At 40.7% G+C, this 19,660-nt stretch overlaps 1 protein-coding gene across 3 annotated transcripts in view; it reads right to left on the bottom strand.

Annotated features, from left to right (window-relative positions):
• The window catches only part of MAST2 (microtubule associated serine/threonine kinase 2), a 258,995-nt gene that overhangs the window by 145,495 nt on the left and 93,840 nt on the right, over window positions 1–19,660 (bottom strand). For all 3 annotated transcript variants that reach the window (XM_075003275.1, XM_075003272.1, XM_075003273.1), the window contains exon 4: window positions 6,319–6,350. In XM_075003275.1, the coding sequence (XP_074859376.1) occupies window positions 6,319–6,350 (32 nt within the window). The remainder of the gene's footprint in view (window positions 1–6,318; window positions 6,351–19,660) is intronic.

Raw genomic sequence — 19,660 nt, 5'->3', positions numbered from 1 at the left:
ACAACAACAAAAAAATCGAGAATCATTACCTTGTGGAGAACGAGGGAGAGATCTTTATACGTACACTACATAACCTCAATTTTATGATGGTCATTGTATAAGAATTAGGTAGATGAAATAACGGCAAATTTTAACAAAAAATCTGCATACAACATTTCCCCATTTTCAGTATTGTTAAGAATCCCCTCAAAAACACAGATCAGTTCTCAAATCCTTCTCATGTACCAATTTCCCCTTCATGAAAAGTAAACTTCACATAACTTCAGCAAGCCACATACACCACCAGCAATGCTGCCATGAAGCAACTCCACACATTCCACCTCCTGACTCAGCACTTCATATCAATTTAAGAGCACGAGTTATTTTTAATCTACTGCTTGTGTTTCTCTGATGAGTTGAAGGGAGAGTATAGTTAGAATGCAAGTCTCTCTCACTTATTTAAAAAAAATACAGATTGTCCATTACTCTATGTCCAAACCTAAGATAGAAAAGGCTGGGAACACAATGCCACTCTCCACCTCCTTTTCCCTTTGAGCCTGAAAGAGTAAAGAGTCAGACCAGGATACAAACCAGGATTCCTGTACAGCAATGCACAACCTGCCTTCTAAGATACCAGACCTTCTTATTTTGAGCAACAATGATGTCTTACCCTAAGCCTTTGTGCTTTCAATATTTGCAATATTAAGGAATATTTTCCTGCCACTTAGCTCTCATGCTATATTTACACAAAATTAACAAGTGTAATAACATTCACAAGGCTCATCCTAATTGCCTACAAACGTAAGTATATTAGATTTAACTTTCACTTCATTATAGTGACAAAGAAGTTTTGTTTTCCCACCCATATGATAGCCATATTATTAGCATGGAAACAGTTTATATCAACTTTATTTTTTAAGGTATTTGTATAAAAGACTAGAATAAATGTGCAGATTCTCATCCCATGCTTGTGTTTACTCTCTTCAGTCAGGCAAGTCAAAACGTTTTACTGGTTTCTTCCAGTTAAATCTTCTATTTTTCTAGGCTCTAAGTATGAAGGTTAGAAGTAGAAATATAAGAAATAGAAACCAGTATAGTTTTAGTATTGGCTGTAACACGAGTAAATTGCTTCCCAACATGTGCTATTCCACTGACAGAAAATTGGAAGAAACTTTTAAAAACAATCACTCTAACTTATTTAATTCAACAGCCCTGAAAGAGCAGAGGGAAAAAGCCTGAGACTCAAAAGCTGAGTGAAAGTCCAGGGTTCCGTACTTGAACGACTTGAACTGAGTCAAACATGTTCCTAAAGCAACTTCCCATTAGAGGGAGACAGACAAACCACATTTGATTTGGTCAAAAAAGCATCCTGCTGGCAGGAAGGAACAGCTCAGTGGTTTGACCACTGGCCTGCTACAACCCAGGGATCAGAGCTCAATCCTTGAGGGGGGACCATTGAGGGATCTGGGGCAAATAGATTAAAAATATATATATATATCTTTCACGGATGATGATAGGTTCTGCTGTGAGTGTAGGGGACTGGACTCGATTACCGCTGAAGGTCCCTTCTAGTTCTATGAGACAGGTACATCTCCATACATGCATTTACTAAAGACCCATATAAAAGACTGGGCAAAACAGCTATACAAACAAGTGTCTGACAACCAAAACAGCAAGCAATCTTTAAAAGGTATCTACAGTACATGTAGAAATGTATAATAAATAAAAATTAACCCTCTTTCAAAAGTGAGGGTGGCTAATGGTATAATTGATCTTCCTCACCTATTTAGATAACAGCATAGAGAACACTCATGAATTTTGCAGATGATAAACTGGGAGGGATTGTACACACTTTGAAAGAAAAGAATATAATTCAAAATAATCTGGAAAAATTGAAGAAATAGTTTGAGTCAGATACAATTAAATTCGACAAGTGCAAACAAACTATTTCACTTAGGAAAGAACAATCAGTTTCACACACACAGAATAAGAAATGATTGTCAGGAGTACTACAGAAAAGGATCTAGGGGTCGTAGTAGACCACAAGGTAAATATGAGTCAAAAGTGAACACTCTTGCAAAAAAACCAATCATCATTCTGAGACGCATAAACTGAAGTCTTGTAAGGAAGACACAAGAAGTAATTCTTCTAATCTACTCTGCCCTGATTAGACCTGAACTGGAGTACAATGTCCAGTTCTGAGTGCCACATTTAAGAAAAGATGTGGACTAACAGCAGGCAGTCCAGAAAAAACCAACACAAAATATTACAAATCTGGAAAACATAACCTATGAGTAGGGGCGACAGGTTTGTCATAATTCTGGTATTGCACAGAATGCCCAAAGACCTTACTCCTCCCCTACTCAAAATCTGTCATTTGTGATCTAGTTGCCTCATTGACTCCAGATCAAACTGCCTTATTCCATGGCTCAGGAACGACCTTGATCCTGACCAAAGCAATCAGTATGTCAGAACTCAGCTATATCAGTGACTATCTCCATCTTCTATTACTTGTAAAGACAACTTAATTCCTTTGAAACAGTGAGAATTATAAAGCAGAAAACTATCAGAGAAGAACCTGAGTTAGTCTGTATCTTCAAAAACAACAACTCCTGTGGCACCTTACGGACTACCAGATATTTTGGAGCGTAAGCTTTCTTGGACAAAGACCCCCTTCATCAGAAAAGATGCAGAAAATAAAGTGTGCTCCATCAAGGAGATTCAGGTGTGGGTCAACTCTGAAAAACGTGGAATGATCCTGAGACTACCCACCTTTAAGGTAACAAAGAGGAAGCCGTGCTAGTCTATACACTATCAAAACAAAAAGCAGTCAAGTAGCACTTTAAAGACTAGCAAAATGGTTTATTAGGTGAGCTTTTGTGGGACAGACCCACTTCTTCAGACCATAGCCAGACCAGAACAGACTCAATATTTAAGGCACAGAGAACCAAAAACAGTAAGCAAGGAGGACAAATCAGAAAAAGATAATCAAGGTGAGCAAATCAGAGTGTGGAGGGGTGATGGGGAAGATCAAGAATTAGATTGAGCCAAGTATTAGTTTGAAGATGTGATGATATATCTGTAACAGACACTCCTAAAATTAATCCAAATTACATAGCAATTTTTTTTTTATTGTAGTATCAGTTTGTGGGTGGGCTGACCCCAGGGAAGTTCAAAAAACAGGATAAGACTCTTTTGGTGATGTCTTTGGAGAAAATGAACTGGTGGCTGATTCAACGGAGTGGACTAGGAAATGCCGAATGTGTTGTACGCATGACTCATTAACAATTTTGTACAGTCAAAATTCAGCCAGTCAAGAACTATTAGGCACCAGGTGATATGATGCAGGAGCTTTTATTTATTAATAGCTTATTAGTATCAACTAAAACTAAACATTTCCACTTGAAAAACAAGAAATGAGCCTACTCTATTTACATATCATTCACTATGTAGTGCAACTAAATAAAAATTAATTACATTTTTTGTGTTTGAAGTTGATAGGTTTGTATTTTACTGATGTTTAAGTCCACTTTTAATATTTATATCAAAGGAGGAAATACATGATGTTTAAATAAAAATGCTGTGCCTCATTTATGCCTGAGACTAAAAACATGTAAATTAAAAACAGGTTAAGCAAGAAACTGCACTCTTTGTGCCTAGATAGCCAAAACACGCTGTATCTTGTTATTCAAGAACAAGAGTACAGTCCGAATTATTGTTGGCACATGATGGCATATATGATGTTAGCAGAGGAGCATGAGAAAGTGCCATCATGTGCCAACAATGCCCAGATGCTTTGTATATCGGACAGACGTCTAACTCCCTTAGACAAAGGGTCAATGGGCACAAAACAGACATCAGAACACTCCAGATCCACAAAACCAGTTAGTCAACATTTTAATGGAATGGGGCATTCTGTCAATGACCTAAAGGTATGTGTGTTACTGAAAAGGAATTATCGCACCGTTTTGGAAAGAGAAACATCTGAGCTGGCTTTTATATTCAAATTCGGCACATTTACACATGGTTTAAATTGTGATGGGAACTGAGTCACTATAGGGGCTTGTCTGCACACTTGGCTCAATCTAATTCTTGACCTTCCCCCCCACCCCCCTCCACTCTCTGATTTGCTCACCTTGATTATCTTTTTCTGATTTGTCCTCCTTGCTTACTGTTTTTGGTTCTCTGTGCCTTAAATATTGAGTCTGTTCTGGTCTGGCTATGGTCTGAAGAAGTGGGTCTGTCCCACGAAAGCTCACCTAATAAACCATTTTGCTCGTCTTTAAAGTGCTACTTGACTGCTTTTCATCTTTAAAGGTGCAATGCAAGATCTTCTCTGACATTCCATGAGCAGACACCCTACAAAAATCAGGGATGTGAGAACAGCAGACTCCATGGGTCTTGTTATGCCAATTTAATGTATCAGGGGAGCACTTCAATACAATGGTATCAACAACTATTGACAACAGTGATAAACAGAAACAGTGTTTTGATAGCTGCAGATCTATAAGGCTCTTTCCACTGAGCCATAGAATTCTAATTGGTTTGTAACAGCATTTGGTTGTAAATCAGAAACAAAACTAAACCATTTCAAAATAACTAGGTATGACTGTAGTTCCTATAGATCCAAGCAACAGTAAAACAATCTAGTCAGAGCACCTGTACCAGAAGCATATGGAACACTATTACACTAAGAACTGAAATCATATTAGTAGCTGTTATTCTTGCCCTTTTCAAGTTATGGTTTTGCCCTGCTAGATACATATTACTCAAGTTCTTCACAGAGGATTCAGCAGGAAAACTCACTTGGGGGAAAAAAAAGCAGGGGGGTAATAAAAAGGGATTGAAATAACTGAAGAAAGGTACTTTACCAAAAATTCAGCAATATTCAGAGTTACTAAATAACATCCTACTGTCAGTGTCTGAAAAGATGACCAGAGTGCCATATATTTCTCTTGTTAATACTTGTAATAGTTTTATATTGTACCTACCTCCATACTTAACCAGAATCAGAAAAAAACCTTGTCATCCTCAACTCCAGAATAACAATCCTTTGTGCAAAACTATCTAAGTTGTTATATTAAGGTGAAGGTTATAGATAAATAACTAATATCAAGAATCTGTTTAACTGGATTGCCTCCAAATACTTGCACAAGTGTTCTTATTCAACCATTGTCATGACTGTTCCCAAATCACATGATCATGTGATCCTAAATCTAATACAAATCTAGTATACTGATGGATTTGTGTGTTCTGTTTTGTTACAGAATTCATCTTAACGCCAACAAGACTTCATCAAAAAGGTTCATTCATGCCTCATTTTAAACAAAAAAAAAAGAAAAAGCCTTTTAACCCAGTCATATTGCTCACCACTGAAACTTCAGCACCACACAGCACTTTCGGAACATTGTTGCTTATATACAGGAGAAATTTTAAATTCTAGAACCTGAAATCTAAGACAGTGTATACAAGGTAACATGCTTCTGTGAAACAAACTTTAGGACATGGTTACCACAACATTCTGACTTGTAGATTACTGTAGGCTTAAAAGGCAGGCTCACTTGTTTTTTGATAATCCAGACGCTATTCAGCTTTATTCTACCACATACGAGGCCATGGAAAACTAAACTGAGCAACAGTTAAATTTTCTCCGTGCATACTACTAAACAGTTTCCTAAAACTCTGAAAACTTAATAAAATAAGTTAAAATTAATAACTGGCTTAATTTTTAAAGTTCTATATTTTAAGAACTCTGCTATGTACAGTTTGCTATTGTTTGTCTTGTGTCAATACTTCTACTGTCTGATTTTACAACATAAAAGCCTGCAGAAATTGGTAATGAGAAGTCAGATTTTTCTCCTCCCCATTGGCCACACAGCAGTGACCAAATGCCATTTCCACCAGTAACTTGTGTAGAATTAGTTTATTAAATCTTAGTACAAGCCCCACTGGACATTTTATCCTGAGTACAAAGGTTGGGATGGGCAGCAACCAGGATCACTGTTTGCAGTCTCAACAAAAAAGGCAACCGCTGTCTGTCCTACGAATGGTACACTTCCCACTCTGGTAAGTTTCCTTCGAAGTAGAGTTGAACCACACTGACTAAGCAATGACAGTAGGCTTACACTACCACAGGCTGCCCGCCACCTCTTAAAGAGATGAACAGAGAACTTTAATCTCCAAGGTGGCCAACCCGGCACCTTTCTAAAAGCACACGCAAAATGAAAACAGAAAAAAATAAAGTGTATCTGTCTCTGATAATGGATCCAATCTTTAAGAACCTGCCCGTATTTTTGTTCAGTCAAGCTTTATGGAAGCATGGATGAAAAGTATACTTACAAGCTTCCTCTTCTAGGGAGACTGAGCTCCTTCTGGAAAAAAAACATACAAATAAAGTATTAGAAAAATGCCGAAGAAGAATCTTAAATTAACTCTCTGTGTAGGTACTTTAGTAATATTGTTTTGTAAATGATATGGGTTTTTACAGACACTGGCATCTTTTGAACACAATCCTCATTTGTTACCATGCATTGTATCATTAAAGCTAGGTTTTAGTCATGAATATTTGTAGAAGTCATAGACTGATCACAGGCAGTAAACAAAATCTCTCAGCCCAGGACTTGTCCATGACTTGTACAACATACCTCTGGCTAAACCTTAGTGGATAGAAAGGTGACCTGCAGGTGCCACAGGTGGTCAGTGGCAAGCTGGGGCTGGAAAAGGTGCTTAGGAAGGAGCTGGTTTGGCTTCTAGCTGGTGCTGGGCAGAGGATGGCAGAACACATGCAACCCAGGGCCCCATCTGATGCTGAGGGAGATTATGGAGTTAGCAGGCTCCCTACCTGGCTCCACCTGGCTCCCTGGAATGAGCAACATGTCCCTCCCTCAGCTCCTAGGTAGAATCACAGCCAGGGGCCCTTGAACTGAGGCTCTGCAGCTTCCATTGGTTGGGAACCATGCACACAGCTGTCTGACTAAGCCTCCATCTGGGAGCTGAGGGAGGGGGGATATCACCACTTCTGGGGAGCTCCACGAAGTAAGTGCCACTTACAGTCCTCAGCCATTCTGCATCCCAAACCCCTGCCTCAGCCCTCCCCACCCAACACACCCCAACTCCTGCTGCTGGAGTATGGTAGCCTCAATCTGCCACAACGGCACTCAGTGTAGCTGGCCTTGGAACACTCAAACTGCTCAGGTGGTGCCCAGGCCAGCCGCCCCAACCCTTGCATAAGTCACAGATGTCCAGGAAAGTTACAGAGTCCATCACAAACTTGCAGCTTCAATTACCGTTCCATGTATAATACGCTGTCTGTACCTGTTGAAGGCCAACTGGGCACCCAAATAGACAGGCTGGCACAGAAACACCTGTTTTGCCTTCACAATTACAATATTTACAGTCACAAGGTAGAAGCATTTCACTCTATAGCTACATGTTCGAAATTCTAACTTACTAAACATCTTTGCAATTAATTCAAATTGGTCCTACATTGTTCATCATTCTATTAGCCCAGTGCACTCCAACAGCGCCTCCAGCAACATAACATCTCCCATGCATTTTTCCTCTTATTCTGTCCCCTGGGCGATGAGTGTTTGCAGTGGAGTGCTTTGTTTCAGATTTTTCTTTTTTAAACACATACTGCTACATGTTTGAAAAACCAATGAAATGTAAGAACTTCAAATAAAATAGATAAAAACTATTAGTGTGTTAAACTACAATCCAGTACTATACCTGTAACATTGATATCAATCTATCATAAATTAATTTAACTGTAAGGATTAAAAGAAGGGAACAGATTTTTTTTAAACATTTCCATCTCTGGTTAGCTTATTTACCCATCTCCCTTTTAAAAAACATTTTACGCGACTGCATTTTTAATATTTTACCACTAGATGGTACCATCATCCCACTAAAACTACATCTTTATCAAGACTCCCAAAAATGTGAGAAAAAGTCAAAACAGTAAAGATACAGAAACAAAGGAACAATCATGTAGAACTTTAAAGACTGACTAAATAATTTATTAGGTGACGAACTTTTGTAGGACAGACCCACTTCTTCAGATCAAGAAATGGGTCTGTCCGGCAAAAGCTCATCACCTAATAAATTATTGTGTTCGTCTTTAAAGTGCTACATGACTGCTGGTTTGTTTTGTTAGAATACAAACTAACAGCTACCTCTATATTACAGTTCAGTCAAGTTAAATATGAATCACACATGTATCTATAGAGTTTTTTTTTTTAAGAAGTAATACTACTCTGTTTTTAATAGCACAATATGAAACTAAACATTTGAAAAAGTTAAAATGTAATTCTGGTATTTAAAAGCTCAAATCCAATTTATTTCAACCATCCCCATTTCAAATCTTTAATTTACTATTTAGCATTCAGTGTGATTACAGCTGTTGCAAGCATATTTTCCTATCTGCGATGCTACTGAGGCTCAGCAGTAGCAATGCAGGTAAATGAGATTTAGAATCTTAAATTTGTGCTCCAACATTGGCAGTCACTCTTCTAATCTGCTCATTTTGTTTTTTAGGCCATGTGGCCAATTAAACTGCCATCCTTGATTTTATTTTCTGATTTCATATACTGACAACAGACAAATGTATATGATACACTATATTTTAAAAGAGTTTTCATCCACTGGCACAACACACTAAGGATGCAGCAACCTATTCTATTTGTAGACAAGTTCACTTTTCAATATTGCCAATGGTAGGCATTCACACATCAGACTGAAAAATTTATGCATTCACTTGAAATGAGATTTCTATAATATATACACACACACACTTTATTTTTTTATTTGCCTTCTTGGCTTTCACCGTTAAGGTCAGCAAGCTTTTTGTTATACAACCAAAAGTCTCAACACAAACTTTTCTTTTTAAGGAAAAAAACCAAAGATTTTTTTCATGCCATAATACAAGACAAGGAGCACAGGGGCTTTCAGAAAAAGACCAAATATGAGACTCATGACATAAGAGGAAGAGCTTACAACGGCCTCCTGTCCTGCAAAACATACTGTTTTATGTTTGAAATATTAGCTCTGAAGGGCAAAGCACCTCATAGCAATTTAGGTTTAAAGGCATAGGCAACAATTCCGTGGGTGGAGCACCAACAGAAAAACAATTGTGGGTGCTCAGAACCCACTGGCAGCCCTGCAAATCAGCATGTACCCCTACCACCTCAGCACCTCCTGACCACCAACAGCCCAGCTAATCATCTCTACCCCAACCCCTTCCTGCACCTCCCACCCACTGATTAGCTGTACAGCAGCATGCAGCAGGTACCAGCAGGAGGAAGATGACTGAGGAAAGCAAGAGGCAGAGAAGAGGGTGGAGCTGGGATGGAAAGAAGTGGGGCAGGGATTGGGGTCTGAGGGAAGGGAAAAGCACCTCCCAGGAACTGAGAAAGTCAGCCTCTATGGTCAAAGGGTTAAGCTGGTTTTTATTCTCACTTCTGCCTATGATAGTAACTTTGTTTTCCATGAAACGTTTTTCTTAATCCTTATCCACTGTCTGAATTGCAATTTAAAACGTTTTATTTTAGAAAAACATATGCTGTATTACATATGGACTCTCAATGTAAGTCAATCAAATATAACATGTTGATTCAATTATCCTCTATCCCTAGGGTGTTTGCATTAATTCTGTGATTGCACCTAATGAATACACTACAGTTACAACATTAATATGTCCAACAGTTGTTCAGATTCAACACCTTTAAGGCCTAGACTGCAAAAGACAAACTAACAAACAGGTACAGAAATCAGTTTTTATATTCATTTGTCCACCAGGTCCCACCCTTCCAGAAATGGCCCTTCACTCCTGCTTTGCAGACCCTCAGCCCGCAGTCTTCTGCATTCACCCACTAGTTACAGTATACTCCATCCTCAGACAGGCCGGCTCCGCACCACTGCTTAACTGACTGAAGCTGGAAGAGCAGACCTGGTAACTGAGAAATCCTGCCTCTCCCTGTTCCCTGCTACCCCCTCCCCCCACGCAAAACAGGTTTTAGAGGGGCTAACAGGACATGGGAGGCCCAAACAAGCGGGAGCCACCCTGGAAACTGAAGGACCAGAAACACAGCTGGCGCTACTCTTCCTGCTGCAGCTCCAGCCAGCACACCATCAGTGCAGAGTTGTTTAAAGCCAGAGCTGAAGAAGAAGGGATAACTGAACAAAGGAACAGAGCATGTAGGCCACAGAGCTAGTGCGGAGAAGGCGACTGGGGGGCAGAAACTGAAGTCTTGGTAGTGTCTGAATCCACAGCAAGAAAGCCAGTTGAGACTGCATTTCAGGACCAGGAGTTAAGGGGGTATGCAGTGGGGGTACTGCAAAAGGGGGCCTGACAGGGAATAAGATGATGTGACAAGAATAGTGTGGGTATTTGGTGAACTAAGGCGGGCCCCCACAGGGGAGTGTGAAGTTTCCTAAGTGGTGTGCAGCGCAATCAGCTACTGGGTCTCAGGCTCAGCCATCTTTCAAAATTTTGAAATACGTTGCTGTTTTATGCATGTTATTCACATTTATATACTGATTAATAAAGTTTTCACATTCTACACGCTTATTTTCTTACACATGCCGAAACGTTTTTTTTTCCCCCATATAAACACAACCAAAATCTCCATCCGTTTGGATTACATTAGACAGGTTGGGGGGGCCTGGCAAAAAGCTGTCTCACTCATGGCTTAAGGCAACTGGAATGTCCATATTGGCACTGAGCTGACTGCATCTTTACACCTACAGATTATGAGGGTAACGTCAATCAAAACTAAGTACTTCCAACATGTGGACTTCGAGAGCATTTCAATCTGTTAAAGAACACTGTAATCGAATGACATTTCAGGTATTGAAAAAAATTAAAAAAACCCACCTACCAGGAGAGCCTGACTATATTTCATTAAGATCTCTAGTTACATATTTCCTATAAATGAGGATCAGAGCTTAGAAGTCAGTTTTTGTAGCACCCATAAGCAAGTTTCAGTATGTTAATTAAGAAGAAAGTGTTGGTAACTAGATTTACTTTACCATGCTAATTCTGCCTTACATCACACAAGGAGAGCATGGCAATATGTATTCATACATTTTTAAACCACATTCATATTTTAAATGGTAGGATGATTAATATAACACTGTCATGTTCTGAGCACCAAATCTGACCTGGTATTTAGCTTTGGGCATAGTAATCCTTTCATTGTTCCATAACTCAATAAATCCTCTGAGTAAAAGTACTAATTATGTAAAATGTTTTCTTCCATATAAGACCTAACCCCAATTTAGAGTGAAACATCAAAGAATAGCACTTTCCATGTGCAATCTGAACTATCCGTCTCTTTGAGCACTTTAACTGTCAATACAGAGATATATTACCCTGATTACCTCAGTCTAGTGCCGTACCACCTGCTCTCAAGGTCAGCAATATAAACCTCTGAATGCATGTTTGTTTTCAGTATCCTCTTACGAAAACGACAACCTGTCAATTTGTCTAGTTTTATTTCTCAAACTTTTTTCCATAGCCAAAATCCATCAACAACTAGCATAAAGGATCAAGTCCTGAAGAAATAACACAACATGAGCAACAACTAAGGTCTTATTCAACCATGTTGTCTCTGAGAACAGAAACATTGTGGAGTCAGTCCTTTCAATTAACTTATGTCCTCAAAAATGTGATTCACGAGGCTGTATCATTACATACAGAGGAAAATGTCATTAAATTATGTGATTTATTGAAAAATAACTAAATTAAATTAGAGATTTTGGCAATAATAATTTTAACCTAATGATCATAGAACAAAGGGCGCAGTGTTTTTGTTTTTTTTAAAACCATGGTGGGAGCAGGTAATACATCACACTGTCTTCTTTTAATCATGCTTTATAAAAGCACTATGGAGAGAGATTTCATCATCACTTTCTCTCAGAAATGCAATTCGTCCTTGAGTGTGTACCTACGCATATGGCACATGCCCACAGGCAAAGTGGGATGTTAAAGTATGCTCTGAATGCAGTACAATTTGCCCCTTTTAAATTAACTGAGATTCACCACCACCTTCAGGATGTTCCCAGTTTCTGTCAGCACACGCAACAGGGTTCCTGAGATTGCCTTTGACCTTGGAACTCTTATTTGGTAAGCTTATCGCCATCCCAGCTGAACCACCAAGCAAGATGATATAAGTTTTTTATGCTCACAGGGGAAAATACATTTGCTTGATAAATTAAAGATAATATTTCACAGAGGTTGTAGATCAAGTGACACTCAATGACCGGACACTATGAACTCATATTTTACACTTGTCTTTTGCTGACTGTAAATATTTGCTTTGCTTTAGGGTGTACTATCAACCAGCAGGGGATTAATTAAATCTGTTTCTATACATAAACCACTTGCATCACAAAAATGGTAATAAGGATTAGAATCTCCAGTTCTCATGAAAAATATAACCTGCCCACGCAAGGGCATCAACTATAATCCATCCATCACACTGAAAAAGGAAGGAATTTTTCATGGATTTAAAAAAAGCTAAGCTTTTCTTTCCTTACAAGCATTAGTCAAGAAAACCTGCTGTTTCCTGCAACAGAAATATTTATAAATGGATATTTAAAGAAGATACCCTAAAATGTCCTCCTCTCTCTAAAAAAAGAAAAAATCATTTGAATTGGGATGCCAAATTGCACTGTGAAGAGATTTAAATGTCAATACTACCAACACAAGCATTTTAACAGCATATCTACAAACTGAAATGTTGGGTTAATTTGTGGTATACAATGCAAACAACTTCCATAATTGACTATTTTATTGTAAAGCTAAATAATTAAGGATTATATTGTCATATCACCTGATTAAATATAACAAAGAAAAATTGCTACCTTAATACTTTTCAATACCACCTAAAATCAGCAATACTGAGAAGATTTAGGGCAGGTCCACACTACAGCAGAAGGTCCAATTAAGGTATGCAATTCAAGCTTCATTAATTACATAGCTGAGTCAACATACCTTACTTCAGGCTTCCACGCCATCTCCACTAAGGTAGATCAACAGGTACGCACTTCCCTTACTCCTAACTGGGGCAGGAGTATGGACACTGATGCAGGCATGCTTTAAGTTCGATTTAGCGTGTCCCTGCTAGGCACACTAAATGCAACTCCAGATGATCGACTGCGGCAGAGTCAATCTTCCCTGCAGCGAAGGCATACCCTTAGACAGCTGAAGGTGTTTTACTTGCAATAATATTAACATATGATTAAAATTATCATGGGTATCTCAGAACTGGCAGTGTGTTTCCTCACATATTCCTGATCCACATGTTAAATTATGATAAACCAGGATTTTCCTCCCCTTACAAAACCTGTGTGGCAGGGCCAATGGACCAGCTGCAACTTTAAAGGCCAATTTGGGGCTGTGGAAAGAAGATATGACCAGTGCCCTCAGTAGCTAATGATTTGTAATTCTTCTTCTTCCTCTGAATATCTAACCACAAACCAACACCACAATCAAAATGTTTGGAATGGCTTTCCAAATTCAGTATAGTCTCGTGCCAGTTAGAAATACTGTAATGTTTAAAATGTATTAAAACAAACAGCAAGGAAAAAGGATTTTATATTCAGTGGACAAAAAGCATCACTCCCCTGAAGAACCTCTAAAGAAGTTTGTGTTAGTCCTTCGAACACTGAGTTAAAATCTAGCATATAACATGCAAGTTTTCAGCTTGTTCTCCTGTCTCCCCACCTCTTTTATTCATGTACCCAGGGCTAGCAAAACAAGGTTCTCTCAGGCTTCCCTTCAGAATTCAGTCACTACGAAATGGCTAGAAACTAGAAAAATGTGCGTGTTCCAGGGGAGTACCAGATTCGAGCAGCAACCATAGCCAAGCATTTACCCACCTGGAAGGTCATTTACACACATATTATAAAAAAACTGCCTCACTGCATTCACATTATCTGTCAAGAAACCATGGCTCCAAAAGCCATGGTCATTCAGTCATTCCAGTCAGACACGGTTTCCTCAAGATTTTAGGGCAGTCACCCAAGTACCATTGGTTCAAGAGTCCATCTCAGTAGATAAGAGAATTTCCCTTTTTTCTCTTTTTTTTTCTTTAAATACAGCTCTCCCCTAGTGTTTACATTTAAAAATTTAGTTAAAGATAAAAACGCTCACTAGACAATATTATTCTGATATGGATTTTTATTTTCTTGAACAGGTCTCATTCTGAAGACTGTCTTACGTGATATACAAAGGACCAGATTGTGCCTGACTCTCAGCTACCTACACAGAATATGAAGAGGGATTAAGTCCCATCCCTATTTTCTGCCAAAGTTCCCCCCATCATGGCATTAATGCAGGAATGAGAACAAGGGCTGCATGCTCATTAAATTTCCAAGAAGATGGGCAGAGTCTTGCTCTAGCTCTTCCATGAGTTGGCCAACAAAGCTGAGCTAATGAAGGGGTAGCACAGCTTATAGTAAAAGCTGTTTTATCCAGCACTTCAACAGGGAAGCGCTATAAACCAGCATTTCCAGAAAGACCAATTTATAGTCTGGTTGGTGTGGGGCCAGCATATTCCCTGCCCAGCTCTGAGGACATGGTTACATGTCCCTGCTGCTCCTAGGTGAAGGAACAGGCACGCAGGACTTAGCGCAGTACCCTTGCCCTGCCCTACGGATTGACTCCACAGCTCCCAACTTTCCAGGAACAGCAACTGATGGGAGCTAAGGGGGGTGGCACATATGGGCAGAAGCAGCATGCGGAGCTGCTTAGCTGCACCTCTACCCCGTAGCACCAAGGACACATGCCCAAATGTGAGAAGCTTCAAAAAACTTAGCACTGCCTGAAACAAGTCCAAACTGCTCCTGCACCCTATACTCCTTTTCTGCATCCCAAAGCCACCATCCCTGATCCTACCCCACAGCCTGCACCACTTGCCACACTTATTCCTGTTCATTCTTAGTTAACCAAAATATTTAATTTACCAGCACTCTTCATTCCCCCAACATGCTGGATACCAAAGCTTTTACTATACTTCCTCACGGTAACAAGGAAAGGGCAGGGAAGAAGCTCTGATTCTCAAACTTGCCCTCTTCTTCTCAGGGCTCTTCCTCTGGGATTAAGAGAAAAGAGACTCTTTCTAGTCCTACATTACCTAATAGGTGTGACCACACTCGGCCCTATGGCAAATATGGGACATCAGCCTCTGGGGATCGGGGGCTGCTGTTCTATGTCAGGGCTCCTCTGCAATGGGGGCAGCTGCCCCACAGTGAAGCACCAGGGATGAGGGGGAATGGAGGATGAGGGCTCCACAACTTGTAAGCAGGGGAGCACCAGGGAATTAAGAGGCCGCTCCATGGCAGAGCTCACCGGTATTGGGGGTTGCCTCACTGAGGTGCCAGGGCATATGGCAGCCACCCAGTGGAGGAGCTCCCTGGCAGTGGGAGCTGCTGCCTCGAGACACCAGGTGCCAGGGAACAGGAACCCCACAAAATACAGGATAATTTGCCCATTTTCTTCAAGAAGTCGAGATACTTGTGAAACAGCTTAAATAAGGGACTGTCCTGGGAAAGACCAGGACAGATGGTTACCCTATTACCCATAAAGAAGCAAGCTACTTCTTTTCATAATAAAAGTCAAGCTGTTGGTCTCAAATATCTTTTATAGCTTATGATATTAAACAGTGGTTGGTTTTTCAAGATTAATAAACCTCCTTTCTGGAACTCCCTGCCAGATTTAAGAATCTACAGTAACTTGACTGTGTCCTTTAACTCTAATATCACCCTACTGAAACTTCAAAGACCCCCCGTAAACTAAATTTACTAGAGAGGACTTGGAATCAACTTGAGTTGAATGCTGAATGAAGGTTTTATTGCAATGCCTTACTTGTACTCCATAGGATGATTGTAGCATGTCAGAAAAACAGGCCATATGATTAGAAAGACTGCTGAACAAAATTTGAAGCTACATTTTGAAAATTAGCACTGCCACATTTGAGACACAGAAGACACTGCCAGGTAAACTTCTTTATGCAACAGATTTTATTTACAGAGAAACATTTCCAAGAAATCATTGTCTGCAATGGAATACATATGTTTAAGAGTAAAATTCATATTTAAGAACTTGAGGAGAATGAGATGCAGACATGGTGCAAACATAGTGCACATGTAAAAACACAGGAAAAAAATGGAGTAGAATTGGCTTTAGACACTTTTACAGAATCACAGAAATGTAGGGTTGGAAGGATCTCACAGTAATAAGTACACCTAAAGCACCTTTGTCAGATGTTTGTCTAACCAATTATTTAAAACATCCAATGAAAAGAACTTCATGACACCCTAGATAACCTGTTCCATTGCTTAACTACCCTTATAGCTAGAAAGCTTTTCCTAATATCCAACGTAAAGCTCCTTACCTTTAAGCCAAGCCAACAACTACTTGTCCTACCTCTGGTGGTGAGGAAGAACAATTGATCACAGCTCTTCTTGAAACAACCTCTCACATATTTGAAAAGAATTACAGTAAAACCCAAGTTTACCCAAAACTCTGTTTTCTCCAGCACTGCCTGAGGCTTCAGTGTGGGATGAAATGGAATGCTGGACAACTGGGAGTTAGATAATCTCTCCTCAGCCCAGCGCAGCAGGAAGCCCACTCTGGGCAGCTAGAAGCTCCACTTGGACCAGCAGCAGCTGCCCACCACCCTAGCTGGTGCTCCCCACCCAGGGAGCCACCTTGGGAGATTACGTCAGCAGCCAGCTGCTCAGCCGGCCCCCCCCTCGGACCAGCGGAGGCTGCCCATCCAGAGAGATGGCCTGGGGGAACCAGATGCGGGGCAGCATCATCCAGCGGCCCACCTCAGAGAGCTGGCCTTTTCAGAAGGCACCCAGGCAGCACCCTCTTCTCGCGTCCCCCTCTGCTACCCTTCACCATGCCCTTGATTATCTAACATTTTTGGATATCCAACCATCAGTCGGTCCAGATAATGTTGGATAACCAGGGCTGGCTTTCCTTGTGTCCTCCAGATTCAACATGCCCTATTCTTTCAACTTTTCCTTCTCAAAAATCATCAAATCTGGTCCCTCCGCCATGAAATCTGATCTTTTGTGCACTTTTATCCTACACTACACAGATTTTAAATGGGAGAGAATACTGTTTCTCAAACTGGGAGTCCTGACCCAAAAGGGAGTTATGGGGTGAGGGGTCACAAGGTTATTGGGGGGCGGGGTTGCAGCATTGCAACCTTACTCCTGCACTTTCTTCAGAGCTGGGTGGCCAGAGTGTGTTATCTGCTGACTGAGGGCCCAGCTCTGCAATCAGAAGCACAGTAGAGTCGTAATACCATGCCATGCCATCCTTATTTCTGCACTGATGCTAGCCTGCTGGTGATGGTTCTCTTCACAGCTGAGCTCTGGCCCATCAGCCACCACTCTCCAGCTCCCCGGCTCTGAAGGCAACACCACTGCCAGCAACAGTACAGAATTAAAGCAAGAATTACCATATCCTTCACACACAAACACACACCATAACCTTGTCAAGTATCAGAGGGGTAGCCGTGTTAGTCTGGATCTGTAACAGCAACGAAGGGTCCCGTGGCACCTTATAGACTAAGAAGCAGCATCTGATGAAGTGAGTCTCTGCTCATGAAAGCTCATGCTCAAAACTTTTATGTTAGTCTACAAGGTGCCACAGGACCCTTCGTTGCTGTACCATAACCTTGTGGCACTCCAACCACCACCATCACCACCCCCACACACCCACCTACCCACCTTTTTGGGGCAGGACCCTGGCGATCACAACACTGAAATTTCAGATTTAAATAGCTGCAATCATGGCATTTGCAGTTTTAAAAATCCTACGGCCACGAAATTGACCACAATGGACCATCAGTTTAGTAGGGCCCTATTCATAGGTCAGGTTTTCTACATCTCTTTTGTTGTTGTTGATGCTGCTGCTGTCCTATGGATTTTCTTCAGTTTGTCCACATCTTCCTTACATCATGATACCCAATGTTGGTCATCTGTGTCTTGAGGCTCCTGTTAGTACGCTCCATAACGTCACCAGGCTTTTCCACAAAGGCATTGTCAAACTGCTGCCTCATATTTTGTGTGTGATGCACCATAATGCTCTGGATAATTTTCTGCAACATGGCTACCTACCAGTTATTCCACCTTTTATGTTTGTGCATTTCCCTCTTACATACAGAATTTTCCCCTTGTCTTTATTGAATTTCATAATATTGATTTCAGAACAATTCTCCATTTACCAAGATCACTCTAAATTCTAATCCTGTCTGCTGTAACATTTGCAACGCATCCCAGAGTGATGTCATCTGCAGACTTTATGATCACAGTCTTCACTCAATCATTCAACTCATTAATGAAAACACTGAAGATTACTGGACCCAGGACAGACTCCTGAAGGACACTAGTTGATATCTCCATCCATTCTGACAGTGAATTATGGAGAGCAGACATGCAACCAGTTATGCACTCCCTGATAATAATTTCATTCTGAACCATATTTCCCTATTTTGCATACAAAAACATCATTTGGGACTGGGTCAAAAGCCTTATTGAAGTCCAGATACAAGTCAGTCAAACCACAAAGGTCCAATAAGAAAGAATCTTATATGGGTCCTTGCAAGTCAATCTGCTGAAATAAAGCTACTACCATATGCTAAGCAACAGATAGTGTAAAAAAATGTGATGTAGAATAACTCTCTGCAAGTAAAGTCAGGGCCACAGTCAGATATCAGAAACATTCAAATTTAAATAGCTGTTGAGTGTGCATGAAAGTGTGCCAAATGCTTTAAATGTACATATACAATTAGGTTTTTTTAAATAAAGGAGAAAGACACTTACAGGAGCAAAGTGTGCAGCATTATGTTATGTGTATAATTTCACAGTTGCTAGTTAACACTGATTACATGTTGCCATTATATTGCTTATTGATGCTTCCATACTTTTAATAATGCTTTCAGTTCTGACCATTTCAAAAAGTAAGATACAGTGAGCCAATTTAAAAATTTCTTCCACCATTTTAGCAGATTGCATCAGCTTGAGAAAGATACTGGCAAAACGGTAAAGGTAAAGCAGTGACTGCAAACCTTTTTGTGTGAGAAGGAATTTTAGAGTTACCCTAAACAAAATTTTTTATAAAAACCACACATTTTGTGAATGAAAAGCAGTTACTATATCTACTTAGGAGTTAATTTTCATTCTGTACATTAGTGTATATAACATATGCAAACTTCACTGATTACCAACGAGTATCACTGTACAGGGGCAGAGTGGCTGCCCACGGACCCAGAGGCAGAGGAACCCCCTCCAGGAGCCATTGTGGGCCAAACTCAACCCTTCCCAGTCATCTGACTGGAAGCCAAGAGGCGGGGCTAGGACTATAAAAGCCCAGACTGAGGGCTCAGTCTGGCTCCAGCCTCCAGAAGAACCAGAGGTCTGCCCAGCACTCCCTGGCCTAGAGGCTGGGGCCACTGGACCTGGCCAAGGACTGGCCTCGACCCCTCTCCCCCTCGTGCCCCAGCTGGTCCTGGATGACATGGAACCCCTGAGAAACCTGCCTGACCCCGAGGAGCAGCCTGGACTCCAGCGCTGGCCCGCACCTCGAGTCTGCCTGGAACAAGACCTGCAAGCGGCCACAGACTGGCCTGGACCCCAGATCACCTGGAACCCCCGAGACACC

Source organism: Carettochelys insculpta, chromosome 9 (genome assembly GCF_033958435.1).
Source record: "Carettochelys insculpta isolate YL-2023 chromosome 9, ASM3395843v1, whole genome shotgun sequence".
In the NCBI taxonomy this organism is placed as follows: domain Eukaryota; kingdom Metazoa; phylum Chordata; order Testudines; family Carettochelyidae; genus Carettochelys; species Carettochelys insculpta.
The sequence above is the reverse complement of the archived record's forward strand: the minus strand, read 5'-3'. Positions and strand labels throughout refer to the sequence as shown.